Source organism: Panthera onca, chromosome A1 (genome assembly GCF_046562875.1).
Source record: "Panthera onca isolate mPanOnc1 chromosome A1, mPanOnc1 haplotype 2, whole genome shotgun sequence".
Taxonomy (NCBI): Eukaryota; Metazoa; Chordata; class Mammalia; order Carnivora; family Felidae; genus Panthera; species Panthera onca.
Window position 1 is genome coordinate 123351838 of NC_138339.1, and position 21746 is coordinate 123373583.

General features: G+C 52.0%; 1 protein-coding gene across 4 annotated transcripts in view; it reads left to right on the top strand.

Annotated features, from left to right (window-relative positions):
- The window catches only part of NRG2 (neuregulin 2), a 186188-nt gene that overhangs the window by 143624 nt on the left and 20818 nt on the right, over positions 1–21746 (top strand). For all 4 annotated transcript variants that reach the window (XM_081790343.1, XM_078450545.2, XM_078450540.2 and 1 more), the window contains exons 2-4: positions 4108–4279; positions 9613–9731; positions 19285–19405. In XM_081790343.1, the coding sequence (XP_081646469.1) occupies positions 4108–4279; positions 9613–9731; positions 19285–19405 (412 nt within the window). The remainder of the gene's footprint in view (positions 1–4107; positions 4280–9612; positions 9732–19284; positions 19406–21746) is intronic.

The following is a 21746-nucleotide window of genomic DNA, read 5'->3' on the forward strand; positions in this document are numbered from 1 at the left end:
CAGCATTTAAAAATATAAGAAGCAGGCAATTGGGGAAAAAATTATAGCAAAAGGTTAATAGCCTTACTATTTATATAAAACTCTCACAGATCAAAAAGAAGATGAGCACCCATTAGAAAAACAGAGTACAGACATGAACAGGCAATTCAGAAATACAATGAGTCAATACATTTATAAAAAGTGGTCAGCCTCACCAGGAATCAAATAAATGCAAACTAAAACAACAAAGAGACGTTATCTTTTGCCTAGCTAATTGGCAAAGATTAAATACATGATAATACCTCATGTTAGTGAGGGTGTGGAAAAAACAGACACTGTCATTCACTGGTGGGAGTGCAAATTGGTGCAACCTTTCCAGAAGGCAATTTGGCAATGTTTAAGGATGAGGAAGACCGCATACCCTTTTGATGCAGCAATTCCACTTTTAGAAAGATTGCCTTAGGAAATTATTGTGGATAGTAAGAAAGAAACGATAATAGCTAACCTTTGTTTCATGCTCTGTGCAAGCCTGGCTTTACATGCATGGTCTCATATGATCCTTACAGCTATCATCCCATGAGGTAGGAGCTGTTATTATCACCCGTATTTCATGGATACGAAAACTGAGGCACAAAAGGATTAGGTCAATAGCCTGAGGACACAAAGCTAAGAAGTAGCAAAGCCTGGATTTGAATCTAGGCGGTCTGAGTCAAGAGCCATCCTGCGTGTCCAGCCGTACACGCTGGGTGTGTACAAAGGATGAACACTGCGTGCGCTGGATGAACACACTGGATATATATACTGAGTCAGGTTGCCAGGATGTTCCTCTGGGCCTGCTAATCCTGTGGGGGATGGGAGAAAACATGCTGCATACCCCAGGATAGGAATTGGTTGCATAAATGATGATACACCTACACCGGAATAGTATACAACCATGAAAAATGAGAAGATAATGTGTAAACAGTAGGGTTTGTATAAAATACCTGAAAGGTCTCTGAAATGATATAAACAGAACTGATAAAATTGGTTGCCTCCTGCAAAGACAATTGTGTGACTGTGGAAAGAAGTTAGACGGTGACTTGTTTTTTTGTTTTATTTTAGAGAGAGAGAGAATGCAAGGTGGGGAGAGGGGGAGAGGGGGAGAGGGAGAAAGAATCCTTTTTTTTAATGTTTATTTAAAGAGAGAGGGGGGCGCCTGGGTGGCTCCGTCGGTTAAGCGTCCGACTTCGGCTCAGGTCATGATCTCACGGTCCGTGGGTTCGAGCCCCACGTCGGGCTCTGTGCTGACAGCTCAGAGCCTGGAGCCTCTTTCAGATTCTGTGTCTCCCTCTCTCTGTGACCCTCCCCCGTTCATGCTCTGTCTCTATCTCAAAAATAAACGTTAAAAAAAATAAAATAAAAAATAAAATAGAATAGAATAGAATAAAATAAAATAAAATAAAATAAAATAAAATAAAATAGAGAGCAGGGAAGAGGCAGAGAGAAAGAGGGAGGAGAGAGTCCTAAGCAGGCTCCACACTGCCAGGCAGAGCCCGATACAGGACTCGAACCCATGAACTGTGAGATCGTGACCAGAGCTGAAACCAAGAGTCAGATGCTTAACCAACTGACCCACCCAGGTGCTCCGGGAGAGAGGAGTCATAAGCAGGCTCCACGCTCAGCATGGAGCCTGACCAACGTGGGCCTGGATCCCACAACACTGGCATCATGATCCAAGCCAAAATCAAGAGTCGGAGGCACAACCGACTGAGCCACCCAGGTGCCCCAGAGGGAGACTTGTTTTTTTAAACCATATACCCTTTACACTTCTTGAATTTTGATTTATGTGAAGATATGAAAATATGTATATATCTATAAATATATATACATGTAAGTTATGTTTAGAGCTATTCTGCATAACTTTATTTCCTTGAAATGCTACTGAGGGTTCTGAGAAAAAAAGTTCTAAGACCCTTGGTTGGAGAATCATACCAAAGTCAGTGATGATACTTCTTTAACCGTGTTTACCCACTCGTTCCCCAAACCGATTTGATCATGGAACTCTTTTCTTAAGTAATACCTATTATCATCCCTCTGGATATTCATGTCCTATAGAATTCAGTTTGGGAAATGCTATTATTAATAATTAATGCCAATGGGCGCCTGACTGGCTCAGTAGGAGCATGTAGCTCTTGATCTCAGGATGGGGAGTTCAAGCCCCACGTTGGGCGTGGAGCCTATTTAAAATAAATAAACAAACAGGGGCGCCTGGATGGCTCGGCTGGTTAAACATCTGACTCTTGATTTTGGCTCAGGTCATGACCTCACGGTTCGTGAGATTGAGACTCGCCTCTGGCTCTGCACCGACAGCACGGAGCCTGCTTGGGATTCTGTCTCTGCCCCTCCCCTGCTCGTGCTTTCTTTGTCTCAAAATAGATAAATAAACATGAAAATTTTTTTTAAATAGACAAAGTATTAAAAAATAATTAATGCCAAGCTCAAAGGCTTTGTTTCATTAAATGAAAGAAACATGTTACTGACACTGACCCATTTGTTTACAATGCGTGCGTGTCGCTATACGTTACTTCTGAGTACTAGGATGATGGATGATTGCTTCTTTTATCCATCTATATTGTTAAGTTTTCCAAAATGAACAAAATCGTTTCACCAGCACTGTTTTTTGGGGTCTATGTTTATAGTTTTTGAGGCTTCAGGAGCCCTTTCTCTCTCTTCTATCCCCGCTGGCATCTTCCCCCTGCCTCCAGGCAGCAGCTCAGAGGTAGGCTCAATGGGGGACCGCCAGGCCCCCTCAGGCACCTTCGTCCAGAGCCAGCCTAGACCATTCAGTCACCGGACAACTCCCTAGCCCCAGCAGACCATCGCTTCTGCTGTTGGAAGGATTTCAACGAGGTCCTCATTCTCCCAAAAGAGACACATGCTGCAAAACAGACACGAGGCTGCTACAAGCCTGACCTGTTGCAAACCCAGACACCTGGGCTCTGGTGCCAGCTCTGTGGCTGCCTGGCTGCGTGGCGTTGGTCAAGTTTCTTAACTTCTCTGAGTCTCATCTTCACCATCCATGTCAGCAATGACACTTGCCTTACAGAGCTCAGGGACCAAATGAGAGCATGCATGAAGGCATTGTGTAACGTGTGAAGGGCTGTCCCAGTGGAAATTATTACAAACCACAGCAGGGAGCACGGGCTTGCCCTTACCTTCCTGTGAACAGAGTACTTTTTCCTTTTTTTTTTTTTTTTTTTCCTTCTTTTTTTGGTTTAGGTTGTTGAGGGGAGGGGGACAAGGAGATGAAGCATGGGAGAGTGGGCATGTAGAAACAGAATTATGTATAAGAAAAATGGGAGAAGCCTCTAGTAGCTTGACATTTGCAGGCCTGCAACACTAGGTGGGCCTGTGCCCACGAGTGTAGCTCCAAGCTTATCACCCAGACAGCTGCTCCACTCGACCCATCCAAGTGAGCCCAGCCGCCGGACCGCATGGGATTCTCCTGAGCCACAATGCTGACTCTGCCTGGCCCACCTCCCTTCCTACCCGCTCTGACCCCTTAGCCTTCTTCGGCTCTTAGCTAAGTTAGCTCCTCCCCCAGCCTGGATTGGGGTCGCTCCCCTCAGTTTTTGTAACTTCGGGCCTCTGTGAACCATGCTGTGATGTTAATGCCAGGTTACAGCTCTCCTACCAGACTGAACTTCCCGAGGACAGGAGCGGTGTCTGTCATCTTGGTCTGCCTATGTCCTCTAGGCCAGCTTAGGCCTGGGGGTCTGGGACACCAGTTAGAGCCTGAGCACTGAAGTCAAGGGAACCTGGGTTTGAATCCCAGTTCACCTTGAGGAAGCGACGTCACCATTTTGAGCCGCAGTTGTCGCCATCCATAAAGGGGCTTAATTGTTGCAGTGAGTTCATGGGGTTATTTTCATAAGCTAATGTTTGTAAAATTCCTAGTACCGTTCCAGGCATGAAGGAAAGCCCAGAGGTAGTAGCCACATTGACATCATGGCAGGCCCTCTGTGAACGCTTATCGAATTGAACTGGCAAATGACACCAGGAGGGGCGGCCCTTCCTGCACTGCTCACACTTGGCACTTGCCTGCCCCCTCTGCCACCAGTGCTCACCTCCCTGCCTTGTACCCCACAGCCACCCGGCCCAAGCTGAAGAAGATGAAGAGCCAGACGGGACAGGTGGGTGAGAAGCAATCACTGAAGTGTGAGGCAGCAGCGGGCAACCCTCAGCCCTCCTATCGCTGGTTCAAGGATGGCAAGGAGCTCAACCGCAGCCGTGACATTCGCATCAAGTACGGCAACGGCAGGTGAGAAAAAACACTCTGTCCACCCGGCTGCCCTCCATCCTCCCTGAAAAGGAGGGACCGGCCCTGGTCCCCCCTTCCTGGCCACACCCAACCTCTCCTTGCAGCTCTGGATTATGTTGGCCCAGTGTCGTGCAGTCTGTAGATGCTTAATGAATGCCTCTGGATGGATTATCAAACTCAGCTTTACCTGCGGAAGTCCCCTCTTGTCCCCAAAACTTCTCACAGGATCTGCCACAGTGTCCGAAAGCCCACATTTGGCCATCTTCGGGGAAAGACTGGTTCCAGGATGCGTCTGGGAGATCATGAGTGATGACCTCCACCTTTTTCTCTCCAACGCCAACCCTCTCACATCACCTCCCTTCTGAAAGCTTTCCCTCCACATCGCTGCCCCTCTCCCTCCTCCATTTCTTGCCCATCCCACTTCTCTCCACCATCATGGAGGGTCAGTTTCATGTCCACTGACTCCACCCTGTCGTCCTCCACACCTCTTTGCCTTCCTGGAATCTGCCTTGTAAATACATCCCCACTCTGCCTATGGCTGTGGCTCTTGAGAGACCTGGAGACCTCAGACCTCCCAAGCCCCTTGCCTCCAGGCCCCTCTGCAGCCAGTGGCATGGATGCCATCTGCTCTCTTGCCTCTGCAGCCCCCCTTCCTGGTCCTTCCGTGCCTCTGACCATTCTCTCAGTCACCATCAGGGCTGGAAGTTTCCTGTCTCGGGGGCTTCCCTCCTCTTCTCCCTCCCTCTCCACCTGTGGGTGATTTCACCCTCTCTGAGCTGATAACCCTGTGATGACTTTTTTGTTTTTATACCGGGGTTCCAGATCCACACTGCCAGCTGAACACTAGATACCACCCCCACGATACCCACAGACAGCTCTGATCCTGTATGCCCCAGTCTAGCCTCTCCCCCTTGCCCTCTCTGGCCCTGCCTCACCCTCCTGTGCTCTCCTCACACCTGTCGCGGAAGTGGAGTGCCTGCTGCTTGGCACCACCCCCTCCAGCAGGAGACACCCTGCTCCCTGCCCTGCATGTTTCTTATCTGCTCTCCTGCCTCTGGCCTCTTGTCCTCCACGGTCCCACTCTTGGCCATCCCCACTTTTCCTGGGCCACAGGCCCGTTTGTGAGCTCATCTCTGTATCTAACATGTGCATATGGAACATCAGCCCTGTGCCAGGCACTCTACTCTGCCAGAGGCTGGACGTACACTGGCGATTGACCCAGACATGGTCCCCACCTTCACAGAGCCTCTAGTCTAGCTTCCAATACAGAATGTGGTGAAGGCCTCCACCCTTTTTTTCAGAGAAAAATGTGCCTTATCCACCCAGTTTTGCTTAAAGTTCTAGAGGTCCACTGAGCCCTGTGACCCTGGCAGGGGATGACCTTTCTAACATGGACACATATCTGATCATTCACTCATTTACTGGATAGATCTTGAGAGCCTGCTGTATGCCAGCCTCAACCCAGGCCTCAGGACCCTTCAAACTCCTCTCTTCCTCACCTTTAAGTCACTGCCATGCTGCTCCCCAACTCCTCAGTGCTCCTGATCCCTGGTCTTTCCTTTCATGACCCTGGACTGGGACCCCAGCTATGCTGGCAGCTCCCCCCTCCCCCACCTTGTCCCTGGCAAAGTTCTCCAGGTCCAGATTAAATGTCATATCCTCTGGGACACCTCCCTGAACCCTCCAGGCCACTCTCATGGTCTCTTCTCATGGTGCCTTGGACACCGTTTCATTCATTTTGGGGGTTCTCTTTCCCTCTAGCATGAGAGAGCCTCAGAGGCTGGATGCCACCCATATACACCCTTTTGCCCTGTACAGCCTGGCAGAGGACATCCGCATTGAGTGTTACATTGATGAGAATCTTGCAGAACTAGATTCCTCTCCTGGGTTCAGGGTGACTCTAGGACTGGACAAGACACCCTTTGGGTTGACCTAGACTTTGAGCAAGTTACTGTCCTGGTTAAGCCTCACTTTTTTTTTTCTTCAAGTTTATTTATTTTGAGAGAAAGAGTGTGTGCATGCATTAGTGGGGGAGGGGCAGAGAAATTTGGAGAGAGAACATCTCAAGCAGGCTCTGCACTGTCAGGGGAGAGTCCGACACAGGACTCAAACCCACAAACTGAGATCATGACCTGAGCCAAAGTCAGACGCTTAACCAACTGAGTCACCCAGGCGCCCTAAGCCTCATCTGACAAATGGGTTACCCAGTCCAGAAAGAGTACGTGGTCAAGTCTTTCATTCCTGGGTATTGGGGATCCCTAAGAGCCTGAAGTGTGCCTCCTGCCTTCTTTCTGTTAGGGCCCTGTCCCATTTGCTGCATTCCTGAAACTTCGCTCCACCCAACCTGCGCCTGGGCTCCCAGCAGCGAGTTGGCTGGGTAGAAGACGGGGAGCTGTGATGGAGAACTTCTGATTCCCTCACTGTGGCAAAGAGGCCTGCCACCTCCACACACACGCTTCACCTAGCAGGGGGGCCAGGGACAGGAGCAGGAGTTTCCTTTCTGGCAAAATCTCTCTTTCCTTCCACCCACACTACAGCTTGCTCTTTGGTCATCCTAGCACGCCATCTGCCAGGCCACAGTAGCTCTTGAAATGGCTCTTGGTTCTCAGAGGCCCCCTTCCCGGCGGGTGCTGCCTATCTCTAGGGCCACCACGCTGAGGTGTCTCACCCAAGCCTTCCTGTGCCAGAAGAAAACCAGCCCCCCCAAGCCCTGGGCGCAGGTCCCTCCCCTGCAGAACCGCGTGTTCCCTTATTTATGAGGGGCAAGCTGGAACAGGCCCCTCAGGCAGGCAGCAGGAGGTAGGCACTGAGGAAAATGTGCGGACGGGTGGAGGATGCGTTCCTGCCAGCAGAAAACTGGCTGAGGAAGGAGGGGAGGTGCACCCATCACAAGGGCAGGCCTGGGTCATTGTGGCAAGCGGGCACTGGGCACCAGGAAGGTGGGAGAGAATCTTGAATCCTCGGGGCTTCCTACGGGAGCTAGGAGTGAGAAGAGAATGTAGTGGCCCCTGCTCCTCCTCCAGGGCTAAGAGAACCATAGAGCCTATACCCTTTGGCTCTGACCCCAGGGTCTCTTATGCAAGTCTGGGCCCCCCTCCCTGGAACTGACGAGATCATCACACAGCTGATAAACTAAGGTGCCTGCAACCAGTAAACCTAGGGGTCATTGCCTCTTTCCACTTCCTCAAAGGAGAGGGCCTCTCCCTGAGCCCTGGACCTACACTTTCTGAAGGTCTCATATGCCTTGTGTGGGAAGGCCTTCCTTCCATTTCCAGCTTTTATCCCTCCAGGTATCTGTGAGCCTAACTCCACCTTTCTTTCCTGTTACATGGGATGTGGTGTAAAGGAAGCTCCTTTGAGTACAGCAGTGGGTGAGAAGGAGATTCTGGCTCTGTGCCCCCTATACCTTGACCCTGTGAGCCTCAGGTGGTCATCTGCGCTTCTCACCCAGTGTCAGGGAGTTGCTGCTGGTGGCCAAGAAGTGAGAGAAGCCTGGTCCTGGGGCAGCTGGACTTTGTGGTATCTAATTAGGCTGGAGCCAGGAAGGAGATGCTATTTTAGCCAGAGGGGCCTCCAGGGCTCTGTTTAATGAAGAGAACAAACTTGAATTGACAGAAGAGGATTGGAGGCAGACACCAGGCCAAGGAGACAGAGACTGGCTTGAGCTGGGAAGGGTTGGAGGGATGGAGTTGCGGGGGCAGCCAGGCAGCTGTTGCCGAGACATCAGCGAGGACATCACCACAGCAACAGGGCCTGCTGACCAGACAACCTCATGGACCCTCATTTGGAGGATCTTAGAGTGAGGTGATCTGAGAGGAGACCCCCCTGGAGGCAGAGGCGAGCACAGGAAACGGGTTCCCAGAGTACAGCCCCAGTGACGATGGCGGTCAGTTTGCCGCCTCCTCTACCCAGGGCCCAGCCTCGCTCCCCTGTCCTTCCCCCAGCAGCTTTCGTGGCTCTGGTTTTCATCCCTGGGCTTAGGACAGTGACAGCTGTACTGCCCTACCTCCTGTTCCACCACCCCTCCAACACACAACACAGATTCTGGGAATCTGGTGTTTTAATTTGGGACTAAAAAGAGGAAGAGGTTACATCATGTAAAGAAATTTTCATGCTACTTCTTGTTTCCCCCTGGGGGCCGGGCTGGGGTACTAGGCTTTATCCAGAGCTCGGATGGGCCCTGAAGAGCACTGTGGCAGAGAGAGGGATGGGAGATGTGAACAGACCCTGCAGAGCCCAGGTACCCTGGGGCAAGCGCAGAGAAACCCTGGGAAGGAAGGAGAGTTTTGGCAGGGTCTTCAGAAAGAAGAAGAGAACCGGGGCCTGGTGCCCCAGAGTCACACACAGCACGGAGTCCCTGCCCAGGCCTGGCCCCACAACTCTCGGCATGCAGGGACTGGGTGAAAAGCCCTTCACAGAGGGGGCTAGCCCCAGCCTCGGGCTCTGGGAAATGGTCCATGAGCCACCGAGGGGCCTGTGTCCCACCAATTCCCGCTTTTCACCCACCTCTGCTTTCACCTTGCCAGGTGTTTTTGGACAAATCCAGAATCCCCTCTAGGACTCAGTTTTCCCATCTGTACTGCCCTGTCCACTTTCATGTTAGCCATGAGGGGCAAGTCAGGCCGTTAGGATTAGGATCTGTTTGTTCCCTTGACATATCCAAAATTCAAGGACACAGAAGCTTTATTAAATTGACGAATGAATGAATGAATGAATGAATGAATGAGTGAATGAAGCTAAAGCCCCTGGGAGAGGCCCCAGAGTACCCCTGGTGGCAGGGCTAATATGAAGACAGGGGAGCTACAGTTTGGGACCAGGAGGCTGGGCACAGTTCCCATGGGAACCTGTTAGATCAAGGGCCTGCCCAGGTACCTGGGAACAGGTCTTCCATATCTAGAGTGACAGGCTGCCACTTCTAAGGGAAGGCTGAGGTAAATAGCAAGCCAGAGGCTGCCCTGTTTTGAGGGAAACACCGCGACTGGGGGAGGGACACCAAAAGGAGAGGAGAGAGGTAGCCATGTGACTTCCTTAGGAGACCCCACTTTTCTCCCCCACAAAAAGGGTACAAAGAAGGTCTGGCCCTAGAAAAGTGGACATGAGGGTTCATAAATTTAGAACATATGTGCAGCCACTAGCTCTTCCCTGTGTTCTCCTGAGCCCCTAGGTCCCCCTCCAGCTCCAGGGACTCAGCATTCTACCTGGAACCCAGAATCTACTTACCACCCACCCTGCACAGCCACTGGGGCTGTATGGGAAAAGGTGACCGCTGGGAATCCACAGACAGCCAGGGCCTTGGCTCACGTCTCTCCCCCTCTTATCCCTTCCCTAACCAGAAAGAACTCACGACTACAGTTCAACAAGGTGAAGGTGGAGGACGCTGGGGAGTATGTCTGCGAGGCTGAGAACATCCTGGGGAAGGACACGGTCCGGGGCCGGCTCCATGTCAACAGCGGTAGGTGGTCCCCCAACAAGGGGAGGGGTCCTATGGGTGTTTGATGGGGCGGGCCAGTTGCCCCCCAGCCCTCTGGAGGCCCGCACATGATCCATCTTGCACTTGATTCCCCTCCCCTCCTGCTGCTGCCCTATCAATCCCTGAGATCTGGGCCAATTCTGCAGAGAAATGCAGTCCAAGCATAAATGTTTAGCTTTGTTATCTGGGCCTGGAAGAGCCGCCAGCTCTCATTTTAAATATCCTGAAAACTAAATATTTTGAAATCAAGAGGTGGGGGTGGGGAAAAGATATTTTTAGAAGGCAATTATGGGAGGCTGGGCTGCCAGGAGCGGGGCTCCGGGGAGAGGCAGGCCCCGGGCGTGTGGGAGCTGACTGCCTGTTGCTTTGCTGGGCACCTGAGTGCAGGCAGCCATCTTGGCAGGGGCCATGGCCAGGAGACTTGGGTGGGTTGGCCCCTGCGGGCGGCCTCTTTTCAGGGACTGCAGACCCTTCTCCAACAGGTGGGCCTCTTCCTTAAAAACATACGCAGTCAGGGTGCCTGGGTGGCTCAGTCGGTTAAGTGTCTAACTTCAGCTCAGGTTATGATCTCGTGGTTCATGAGTTCAAGCCTGCTTCAGATTCTGTGTCTCCCTCTCTCTCTACCCCCTTCCCCGCTCGCACTTTCTCAAAAATAAACATTAAACAAAATTAAAAACATGCGAGTTCAGGAGCCCACAGCACCCAGGGCACCCTTAGCTTCCCGCCTCCACCGTGGCAGCTACAGTGTCAGTGGGCAGACAACCTGGTTTCCCTTGACCGGAAAGTGGCCGGAGCTGCCTGTCCTTAGACTACAGGCTTCCACTCTAGCCCGGGAACTAACTCCAAACCAGGAACTAACTCCAAACAGCTCGCTGTCTTCCCAGCACCACCCACACACTGGGCATATCACTTGGCTACCTGGTTATTTGGGTTCGCTTCCAGGCCTGTCCCTGCCCATCTAATCCTGTATCTGCCTTCACCTGCCAGTACTTCCACTGGACAGGCCTCCAGTGCTCCCTAAACCCAGCATTATCAGGAGAACGTGGAATGTTCCTTGCCCTGAGACGCTTGGAGAAAAACCCGCTGCAGACCCTGCCTGCCCCATGTTGTAAGGGGTTCCCCTGTTCTCCCAGGTTCTGAGGCTCCTCGTCCACTATATTTTATAGTTCCAAGTCTCCAAGTCCTGGTTCATCTTCTTTCTGGATCTTTCTCACATCTCTACCCCCCATTCCAACCCTATGTCAGAGGCAACCTGGCCCAGGTTTCATCTTGATTCACCTAAACCTGAGCAGTAGCCTCGTAAGATGCTTTTATCTTGTCATGCCCCTACCCCATGGTGCCACAGAACAAGGACTTTGTCCACAACCCAGTTCACACCAACTTGGCCCAAACGATCTTTCCAGCTGTAACTGTGTCAGTCCCTTACAATCCATTCATATTCCTCTTCTCGTGCCATCTCTCCCAGGCTGCCGTCCTCCCTGACCCCTTCATCCCACCAGTGTCACCCCCAGGCCTCGCTCCCAGGCCACTTCTTGGCCAACTGTGGTCTTTCCTGAATTCTATTATATCATTTTTCAAATCTCATACTGTTGCTGAACTTTTTATCCAAGTGTGACCTCCACCATGGAATGATGGAGACAGGAGTGGGGAGAGCAGGAATGATGCCTTCTCCCCAGGAGTTACAGTAACAGCCACTGTTTACTGAAAGCTGCTCCATTCCACATTCCACACTATATCTTGAACCCGGACAAGCCCATGGTGTATTTTATAAATTATGAGACTGAAGCTCAAAGCAGTTAAATATTCTGCCCCAAGTCTAACTGATGGTTCACGAGAGCACTATACCATGTAAAAGTAGTTAGCAAACACTGAGACCCTGAGCTCCGTGGGGCTACGTCTAGCCTGATTGCCATTCTAACCTCAGAGCCTAACACAGTGCCTGGCTTACAGTACGCACCTGGTAAACAATATAGAAAAGGATTTATAATCTTCTCCAAGGCCTTTACTGACTCCCATATGTTCCAGTACCTGCCCTCCCTGCTCCTCCTAACCTGTCCCAAGCCCAGGAAAATGGACCATGCTAGGTGTGCAGCACCTGTTACCTCCAGCCATAGTGGGCAGACATTCTTAGATCCACTTTGGACTTGATGTTTATTGTTTTATTATTCAAGATTTTCTTGGTTAGAACTGACAAGAACCCAACTTAAAACTACCTTAAGGAATTGATTGGTTTTTAAAACTGGGAAATCCACAGGTAGAACGGATAGAATCCAAGTCCTCAGAGTCGGGATCAAGATGCTCTCTCCCTCTGGGTATTGTCCTCACTCTCTCCTATGGCAAAATGGGATTCTCCCATGTTTGGGGAATGGATTGGGAAGAAGAGGCCACGGCCTCAGACAGCTCCATGTTTACATCACCCCAGCCTCTCTCCCAGAGAAAAAGAGGTAGCTTTGTCTCTACATCCACTCATACGATCACAAGGATGGATGCCAACTGACCGTACTTAATTCACACGCCCCGCTTGGCCCAGTCACTGTGCTCAGAAAATGGGGTGGCATCTTTTCCAGGCTCGTGTGTATACAGAGTCTGAGTGATGGGCCTGCCAGAACTACACAGGGGCACTTCCCTAGACGGGTGTCGGCAGTAGAGTAAGAGGGAAGGGCTGCTGTGCGGAAAACCACAGCAGTGCCCTCTCTCCTGTGGGTTTGGGGTCTGAGACTGTAGACCATTTTTAAAATTTTTTTTTTCAACGTTTTTTATTTATTTTTGGGACAGAGAGAGACAGAGCATGAACGGGGGAGGGGCAGAGAGAGAGGGAGACACAGAATCGGAAACAGGCTCCAGGCTCCGAGCCATCAGCCCAGAGCCTGACGCGGGGCTCGAACTCACAGATCGCGAGATCGTGACCCGGCCGAAGTCGGACGCTTAACCGACTGCGCCACCCAGGCGCCCCAAACTGTAGACCATTTTAAGACCCCCTCAGATAAGCTGAAGCCCCACCCCACCCCACCCATGGTCTTCTGTCAGCCCTTAGCAGTCCGTGTTCTGATCAGTTAGGGAACCAGGCAGTGGAGGTTTGGGCTGGGCCCTGAGAGCTTCCCACAGGGCTCCATGCCTTCCTCCCTCCAGCCCAGCAGGAGAGCGGCAGGGCAGAGTGGCAGAGAGTCCAGAGCTTTGGTCTCTTCTGAGCTCTGTCGTGCAAGCCTGGGAGAGTTCCTCCACCTCGCTTCTCTTCCATTTCCCCCTGTGAGGTGGAACCAGATCATCTCTAGACCTGTTGCCCATAAAATTCTGGGATTCTGAGTTTGATGTCGAGACTGACACTTGTGCACCTAGCCACCACCACGTGCGTGCGCGTGCACACACACACACACACACACCCCACCTCTTCTGTTGCCGTGCTCAGTTCATAGTAGGCCCCTACCCTTGACATGGGGCAGTGGACAGGGCCACTTGCAGGGTATCAGGAGGATCCCCGTGGAGGACATTTCCACAGGCAGAGATACCCAGGCTCCTTGTTTACCCATGGAACCCAGAAGACTGGCAGCAACCGCACCCTGGGGAGGAGATGAAGGGCGGGTAGCGGGCAGCTGTGCCTGCCCCCTTGTGACTCATCCCAAGGTGGGTTGGTTTGGCCCGCCCGGGCCCCAGGGAAGCCAGGGCTAAGGGGTGGGGTGGCCAGAAGAGGGCACAGGAGGCAAGGAGCAGTGGCTGTTCAAGGGGCAATGCTGCGACTCTTGGCTCCCTGCTTTGGCTCTGTTCCTGAGGGGCCTGATGCTCCTTCCTCAAATTGAAGCAGACGCTTCTTACAGTCATAGCTCTACCAGGTCACGAGAGACTGCCTTCCTGGTTGCCTGGGAGGAGGAGGAGTCAGCAAGAAGTGTGTGGTGCTGTTAATAAAACAATCAGCTTGGTCCGACCCATCTCTGGGTTATGGAAACCAGCTGCCTCATCCCCAGCTGAAAGAGATCTTGGGAATATCTCAGGGTGGCTGCTCCAATCCCAGGATATCGATCTGAGCCTAGCTTTGCCCCAGAGGGTAGGCAGACTTGACCTGGGGTGTCACAAGACCATGGAAGCCCTGGAGAGGGAGTCCCTTACGGGGTCCCGGGGTGGGGGGGGGGGGCGGCTTAGAAAGGTGGCTGTTTAATCACACACACACACCTCCTCTTTTGCTCACATATTCAGTAAGGCCTTACTCAGAAAGACCCTGCTATAAACTCAGAGGAGTCATAGTCTTGGCTCCTAGTCTAAGTCCCTCAAAGTTCCTGATAGGAAGCTAAAACCCAAATTCAGCGCATCGGCCCGTTACGCTAACCCATGGAAGAGGAAAGAGAGGCAACTTTAACAGCAGGAAAGGGGGCAGACTGAGCAGGTGGGAGGGAGCCTTGATGGAGCCTTGAAAGATAAGAAAACGTTTCTCGAAGAGCAACAGTGAAGAGTGCTTGCAGCAACCGGCTGGCTGGCGGGAGACAGGCCCATCGCCATCAGCTCTCCTCCTGGCCCTTCCCTCTTCAAAGCCTGGATAAGCTCACGCCCACTAAGACACTAATGGCTGATAGAGACCTCCTGGGTTTACCCTTCCAGGCATTTTGAATTTTAATTCCAATATAATTAGCATGCAATATTAGTTTCAGGTGCATCGTATAGTGATTCAACAACTCTTTACTTTGCTCTGTGCTCACCACAAATGAGCTCTTCATACCCTGCACCTATTTCACCCATCCCCCACCCCTTTCCCCTCTGGCAACCACTAGTTTGCTCTATTTAAGAGCCTGATTTTTTGGTCTCTTTTTCTTTATTCCTTTGTTTCTTGAATCCCGCATGAGTGAAATCATAGGCTGTATACGTCTTTCTCTGACCGACATATTTCACTTTGCATTGTCCTCTAGATCCATCCAAGTCGCAAACATTGAGATTGCATTCTTTTTTATGGCTGAGTAATATTCCATTATGTTTGTATATACCACATCTTTTCTATTCCTTCGTCTATGGATGGATACTTGAGTTGCTTCCATATCTTGGCTATCGTAAATAATGCTGCAATAAACCTAGGGTTGCACATATCTTTTTGAATTAGTGTTTTCAGATTATTTGGGTAAATACCCAGTAGTGGGATTATTGGATCATATGCTAATTTTAATTTTTTAAGGAACCTCCATACCGTTTTCCACAGTGGTTGCACCAGTTTGCATTCCCACCAACGGAGCACAAAGGGTTCCTGTTTCTCCACAACCTCACCAATACTTGCTGTTTCTTACATTTTTGATTTTAGCCATTCTTCCAGGCATTTTTTTTTTTTTTGAGAGAGAGAGAGAGAGAGAGAGAGAGCATGCAAGCCAGGATGGGACAGAAGGAGAGAGAGAATCTTAAGCAGGCTCCACGTTCAGTGCAGAGCCTTATGCAGGATTTGATCCCACAACCCTGGGATCATGACCCAAGCCAAAAATCAAGAGTGTGACACCCAACCAACTGAGCCACCCAGGCTCCCCCTCCAGGTAATTTTTAAAATCAAAAAATTTTAGGTATAACTTATATACCATAAAATTCACCCTTTTAAAGTATACAATTGAGTGGCTTTTAGGATTTTCACAAGGTTGAATAACCATCACCACTAATTCCCAAATATTTTCAGAAACCCTAAACCCATTAGTACACGCTCCCCAATCCCGCATTCCTCAGCTTCTGGCAACCACACACCTATTTTCTGCCTCTACAGATTTCCCTAATCTGGACACTTCATATAAATAGAATCATATAATTAATATGTGGCCTTTTATGACTGGTTTCTTCCATTTAACATCAGGTTTTTGAGATCCATCCATGTTGTAGCATACGGCAGCACGTCTTTCCTTTTCGTGACTAATATTCCATTGTATGGATATAACATCTTTCGTGTATCCATTCATCAGTTTGGGTGGTTGGGTCATCTGAGGTGTTTCCCCATTTGGGCTATTAGGCACAACGCTGCTAGAATATTCATGAACAAGTTTTTGGGTGGACATAGGTTTTTAATTCTCTTGGGTACACACCTGGAAGTGCAATTGCCTGGTCACATGGTAACTCTAGGTTTAATTTGTTGAGGAACTACCAGACGGTGTTCTAAAGTGGGTGCGCCATTTTATATTCCCACCAGCAACGTACAGAGATGCCAGTTTCTCCACATCTTCACCACTGTGTGTTATTGTCCATTTGATTATGGCCATCCAAGTGGGTGTGAAGTGGTATCTCATTGTGGTTTTGATTTTCATTTCCCCCAGTGACCTGCCAGGAAAATTTGCACTCTAGGAGATGATGCTTCAGTCATCATCAGGCCAAGTTGACCAGGGTAGCTCCTGGGAGGTAGCAAAAGCCACCTTACTCTGAAGATTCAGATCTTTGTTTGCTCATAACAAATATTTGTAAATATTTGTTAGGCACCCCGTTACATGTCAAGCACTATGCTGAACATTGGAGTTCGTTGTTGAATAAGACAGACATAGACCTTGTCCAGATGGAGCTTACATTCGGGTGGAGGAGCTGGTCACTTAATTATGTTAGAATAAGTATTAGAAGGTGCAAATGTACACAGCTAAGAGAAGGAGGGAGGGAGGGAGGGAGGAGCCTGGGAAGCCTCTCTGAGACACTGATACTTTGACAACCCTGGACAGGAAGACACCTGGCTTGTTAGAGGAGCTGGACTAAGCCAGCATAGTATGAATATACTCTAAGAGAGGGATAGGACACGAAGTGGGGGAGGCGGGGGACTGGGGGAAAGTATTCTGAATGTAAATGGAAGCCATTGGAGGGTGTTGATCGTGGCAGCGATTGACCGCTATTACATATTTTAAAGATCACTTTGACAGCAATGAAGCAAAATGGTGAGAGGTGAAGGCAAGAGTGAGGGCAGAAAGACCGGTGAAGAGGCTGTGTTGTGGTCATCCAAGAGACAGACCATGGAGGCCCGGGCTGGAGACCAGTGGGGACACATGGACAGAGCCTTGTGAGGAGGTAGAAAGGCAGCCTCAGTGATAGATGGGTGGGAATAATAAAGGACGGAAAGGTATTCAAGATGCCCTCCAGGTCTTAGGTCTGTGCCGTTCAGAGCAAGCCTGGGGGAGCAAGTGACTGGGCAGATGATCAGGAGCCCCACCTGGGGAGGCTGTGGACCATCCCAATGAGGGCGTCAAGAGGGGGCAGCCAGAGTCTCCAACCTGGAGTCCGTAGGTCATCTTCACTTCCCCAAACATGGGAGAACACAGTGAAGAAATACGGATATGCTGACAAGGGAGCGTAGACAAGCCGCCACGGGAGTCCGTGTGTGCTGGAACAGCGTGAATGTGCATCTTCAGTGTGGAAATCTTCCTGGCGTGAGCCTTCCCCACCAGCAGAGCTGGGCTGTGGGGACTTGGGAAGGCCCTGCCATCAGAGTGGGTGGCCTCAAGTTCCTTCTGAAGTGGAGAGGCCTGTGGTCATTCCCCCCCACAACCCCCTCTGTGACTGGCTCCCCCATTGCCCACCCTTTTTTGCCTTTCTGGGCCTTGGCCTAGTCCCCATGATGACATGGTTCTGACAGCCCGGGCCGTGCATCCCAGCTGAGGCCCCATCTTGCTTCAAGAGTCATCCTCTGCCTCCCAAGGCCTCCACGAGCACAGACGTGCATGTGGACAGCTGTGGTCCCCGCCACCGTCCTCACGTCTGTCCGCTGCTCACTCAGCACGGCAGCGGGCAGTCTTTGCCACCCACAACCGCAGAGGGAATCAAGACTCCTGCCTTAGCCAGCTCCCTCGAGAGGCCCCGGCCGGTGGTCCACACCGTGTTTGCATTCGTCTGCTGATGTCAAGCCTCGGTGCTGACATGTTCTTCCACGAGGGACTGGCCGGCTGGTGAGAAGGCTCAACCAGGCGTCAGGAGCCCCGAGGCCTTGTCACAACACACACCATGGCTCTGGACGGGCGTTCCCCTGCTCTTTTTCTTCACTCCTCCTTGGCAGTGTAACTGAAGGGCAGGGCAGCCTCCGGTGTCCCCCAGAGCAACGGATTTTACAACTCGCAGGCAAGATCACCTCAGCTGTTTCTCTTCTCTGTCCTTTTCTTGGTTCCCTGGGTCTCCTTGACCCAGAGTGGGCAGAGACCAGCAGAGGCCTCCTGTCCCTGCCAGCACGCAGGTCCCAGCTGTTGGCAGGGGACCTCTGCAGTGTTGGGGTTCAGGGATGCCAGAGCAGCAGCAGGCATGGTGTGGAGGGGAAGGTGGGAGCTGGCCCTGCCCGCCGGGTTTTATCAGCAAGCTCCTCAGACATATACAGAGGCAGAGCTGTGTATACACTCACAGTCCCCGCGCTCCATCTGTCTCCCACATGTCTAAACACTGAGGGCGCCAAGTGCCTGCCCTCCTCCTCCTCCTCCTTTCAACCCCATCACCACGGAGAGGGGGTGGATAGGGACTCGGTACCCCTGAGGAGACAGGAGCACCTCAGGAGGCTGCTGCTGGGTGGGAGTGAGAGACCCTCAGAGCCCCAGAGGCTGAGGGACTCCCTGATCTGGGTACACAGCTGCGGGAGTTAGCTTACAAATGAAAACACTTGGGGCAAGACTTTTCACTTGAAACCAGGTTTCTGGATGGCATCCCATGGGTGAGCAGGACCTTAGTTATTTTCACATATCAAATGAATCTGACCAGTCAGATGTGCTGTGTGGGTCAGCAGCCTTAAAGCCCAGCCTCACTCTCACCAAGTTTTCACTTCCCAGCCATCATACAGGCCTCTCTCAAGCCCACCTCCTCTCCAGCAACCTGACGTCCAGGATTTATAACCTGGGCAGTCGAGGCCTGGACGCTCCCTTCCAAGGCAACAGCTGACTGGGTGGGGGAGGACAGGGCTGCCTTGTGAGAGCAGATGCAACGAAAACCCTGGGGTGGGGGCTTATGCGACGGGCAGAGCAGCCTCTGTAGCATTCCTGGGAGGCTTGTCCCCTCTGGGACAAAGGAGGAAGACATAGAAGCTAGGATTCTCCTCCCTTCTCTCTAGATCTTAGAGAATGAGTGTCCTAAAGGTGCCATTCCCTTCAAAGCCCAGCTCCCTTCCAGCCACCCCTTGGGCTACCTCGAGAGCCCAAGCAGTGCAGACTGATGGATAGGTCTCCTTCCAGCACCCCTGTAACTTTGTTCCCTACAAAACACATGGTGTCTCATCTACCTGCCGTGGAGCCCCTAGAAAGGCAGGCAAGAAGTGGGCTCCTATTCCAGCAGAAGGAGCATTTTTTGCTAGTCTCTCATCCCTCCCCAAATACAGCAAATCTTCCTGGCCTTTGGAGGTTTGCCCAGAGCACGGGTGCACCACCAGCAGGGTGGTGCTGGGCAAAGGGTTGGAGCTCCTGGTGGCCTCCCCTTTGCCTTGTTGGTGACTGGGAGGGACCACCAGACCTTCCCTCTCCAGCTATTCCTGCAGTTCCTGATCTTCCAACTTTGAGATGAGCCATGAAGGGCCATGACAGAGGTGGTGCCTGGGGCCCAGAGGTGGTCTCAGTGGGTCACTGGTACGTGTCTCTCATACCCCCAGTGAGTACCACTCTATCATCATGGTCGGGGCACGCCCGGAAGTGCAACGAGACGGCCAAGTCCTATTGTGTCAATGGAGGCGTCTGCTACTACATCGAGGGCATCAACCAGCTCTCCTGCAAGTAAGTGACCAGTGGGGGTGGGCGTGGGCGTGGGGGCAAGACTAGGGTGAGAGACACTGGGGCAGAAGTGGAGGGCTCTAGGAAAAGTGGGCTTCAGGCCACTGACAGGGGGTCCCCAAGGGGTGTAGACAGGGAGGTTTGCCCCACTTCCCAGGCCTTTCCTAGAATATAGGGAGATGTAAACTCTGAAGGGCTCAGGGCTTCTGCAGTGCCCCTACCCACCCCCTCTCCCAGTGTCCACCCTTTCACCACCACCTTTTAGGGAGATGGGGATGCCAGTCTATGCCCTAGGCACTGGGTTCTCTCTCCCCCTCCCTTTCTCTCTCCCCCTTCTCTCTGTACCACTCACCCCCCCCCCCCGCCCCATTTCTCAGCAACTCTCCAAACTGTGTTCTGATGAACATTTCCCATGGTGTGTCTTCCCCAGCAGTGAAGAGCCTGGCAGGGTCAGGCAAAGCACAATTCCCAGTGCCCTTGGTAGTGGAGGGTCTGCTCTCAGAGCCTTGAGGGGAGACGAGGACTCTGCATCCGGTGCTCACCTCAAGACCTGGCTACTCTCCCTGCCTGGTGTTCAGATACACCCTGGGTGCTGCTTCTGCCACTTGAGACCTTAGCCCCTCTCTATGGGGTGAGGGGACACCAGCAAAGACACCACTCTGGCTGTAGCCCAGACACAACCTGGGGAAGGTCAAGGTTAAGAAGAAGCTCAAGTTGGGGCTTCTCTACCCAGCAGGATTTTCATCCTGCTCCCCTTAGCAAACAGGGCAGATGGGAGCACAGTAACCCAGGAGGGCTTGTTCAGGTCCAGCTGGGTCCCATTCAAGCAGTTGGGTCCCATTCAAGCAGTTGAGCCCACGGGACCCCCTGACAGGTTCTCTGGTGGGTGTATGAGGAGCCGGAGGAAGAGCTTGGTGAGGGCAGTACAGGTTCTGGCCAGATCCTGAGGAGGGGTAGGGGGCACTAGTTAACAACTTTGGGTTTTCAAAGCACCCCGAGCCTAGGACCCTGGCAAGGTGCCACAGTTGCCCCATTCCCATGGCATCTGGGCAAAAGCCACTAGAGTATTAGTAGAAATTCAGAGAGAGGCATTTGCCCTCCTCACAGACAAGGTCAGATTCAGCACCTCTCAGCTCTCCTGCCTCTGGGCTCCAGCTCCAGAGCTGCATCCCCCCACTGACTACAGCCTTAGCCAAAGACCCCTCCACCTCACACGGGGATAATGAGGGGCCGTGCGTCCTTGACACTCTCCCCTCTGTGCCGGGCTAGCTGAGCTAGACCCGGACTGCCAGGCAGATCTGTGCCTCTTTCCCCAGCGGGCCTCCTTTGCTGGCTTCCCCCCCAATCCCACCCTGCACCTGCTGCCATCCCCTTACTGTCCTCCCCCATCCTGAATTTGCAGCCACAGCAGGTCTCCCAGGGAAACTCTCAGCCTGGACTCAGCCCCTCATCTTTCCCTCCTTCTGCCCCTAGGAGGCTGCCACATTAGTGCTAGAGACCGTGTGGAACATTCTAGACTTGAAAATGGTCTGAGCTCTCTGCAATAAATCTACAGAAACTCATAAGCGTTCTGGAGTATCTCACAGACATGGCCCGGCCCTGCAGGCCCCTCTTTTTTTAATCCCCAAACACACACACACATGCACACACACACACACAAACACGTACACACCACACCTCCCTAGCCCCTTGGACCCTGGAACCTTGAAGGAATCCAGCAGCATTAAGGAGATCAGCCCTGGCTCCAGGCAGGGAAGTTTTCAGCCACCCAGGACAGGTGCCAGGGCCACAGAGGGCCATGGGATTGCAGGGTTCCAGTGCTAGCATTTAGCGTGGAAAGTGGTGTGATGAGCTTGTGAGATTCCAAAGGGTCCTGCCAGCAAGGCTGTAGCCCTAGGACCTTCTGAGTCACCCCCAGCTAAATCTGAGAGTAGCAGAGGGCAGGAGCCTAAATCATTATGAAGATGGTGTCCTGTGCCCCTCCTCACCAGGGCAACTGGGATTCCCTGCTTAGAACTTGACCTTGGTACCCAGAAGCACCACCCCCCCATTTCAACCTGCCCTAGGTCAGCCCTAGCCAGGGCTCCTGGAACCAACTTCCCTGACTCCCTGAGCCCTCAGGGGAGATCACTTTCAGGAGGGCAAGTCCTCAGAGCTGTGCTGGAGAAGGACAGGGGGGTGGGGGGCAGGGCAGAACCCAGAGGCCATTCTGGGGGTGGGTGAGCCGGGAGGGAAGTGGGGGGCAGGCCTCTTGGGATTCCTGATGACACCTGAATGGAATAAAAAGGAAAGAATATAGGAAACAGAACTCACGTCTTACCATTTGTGCTGTTTGTTTACTTTT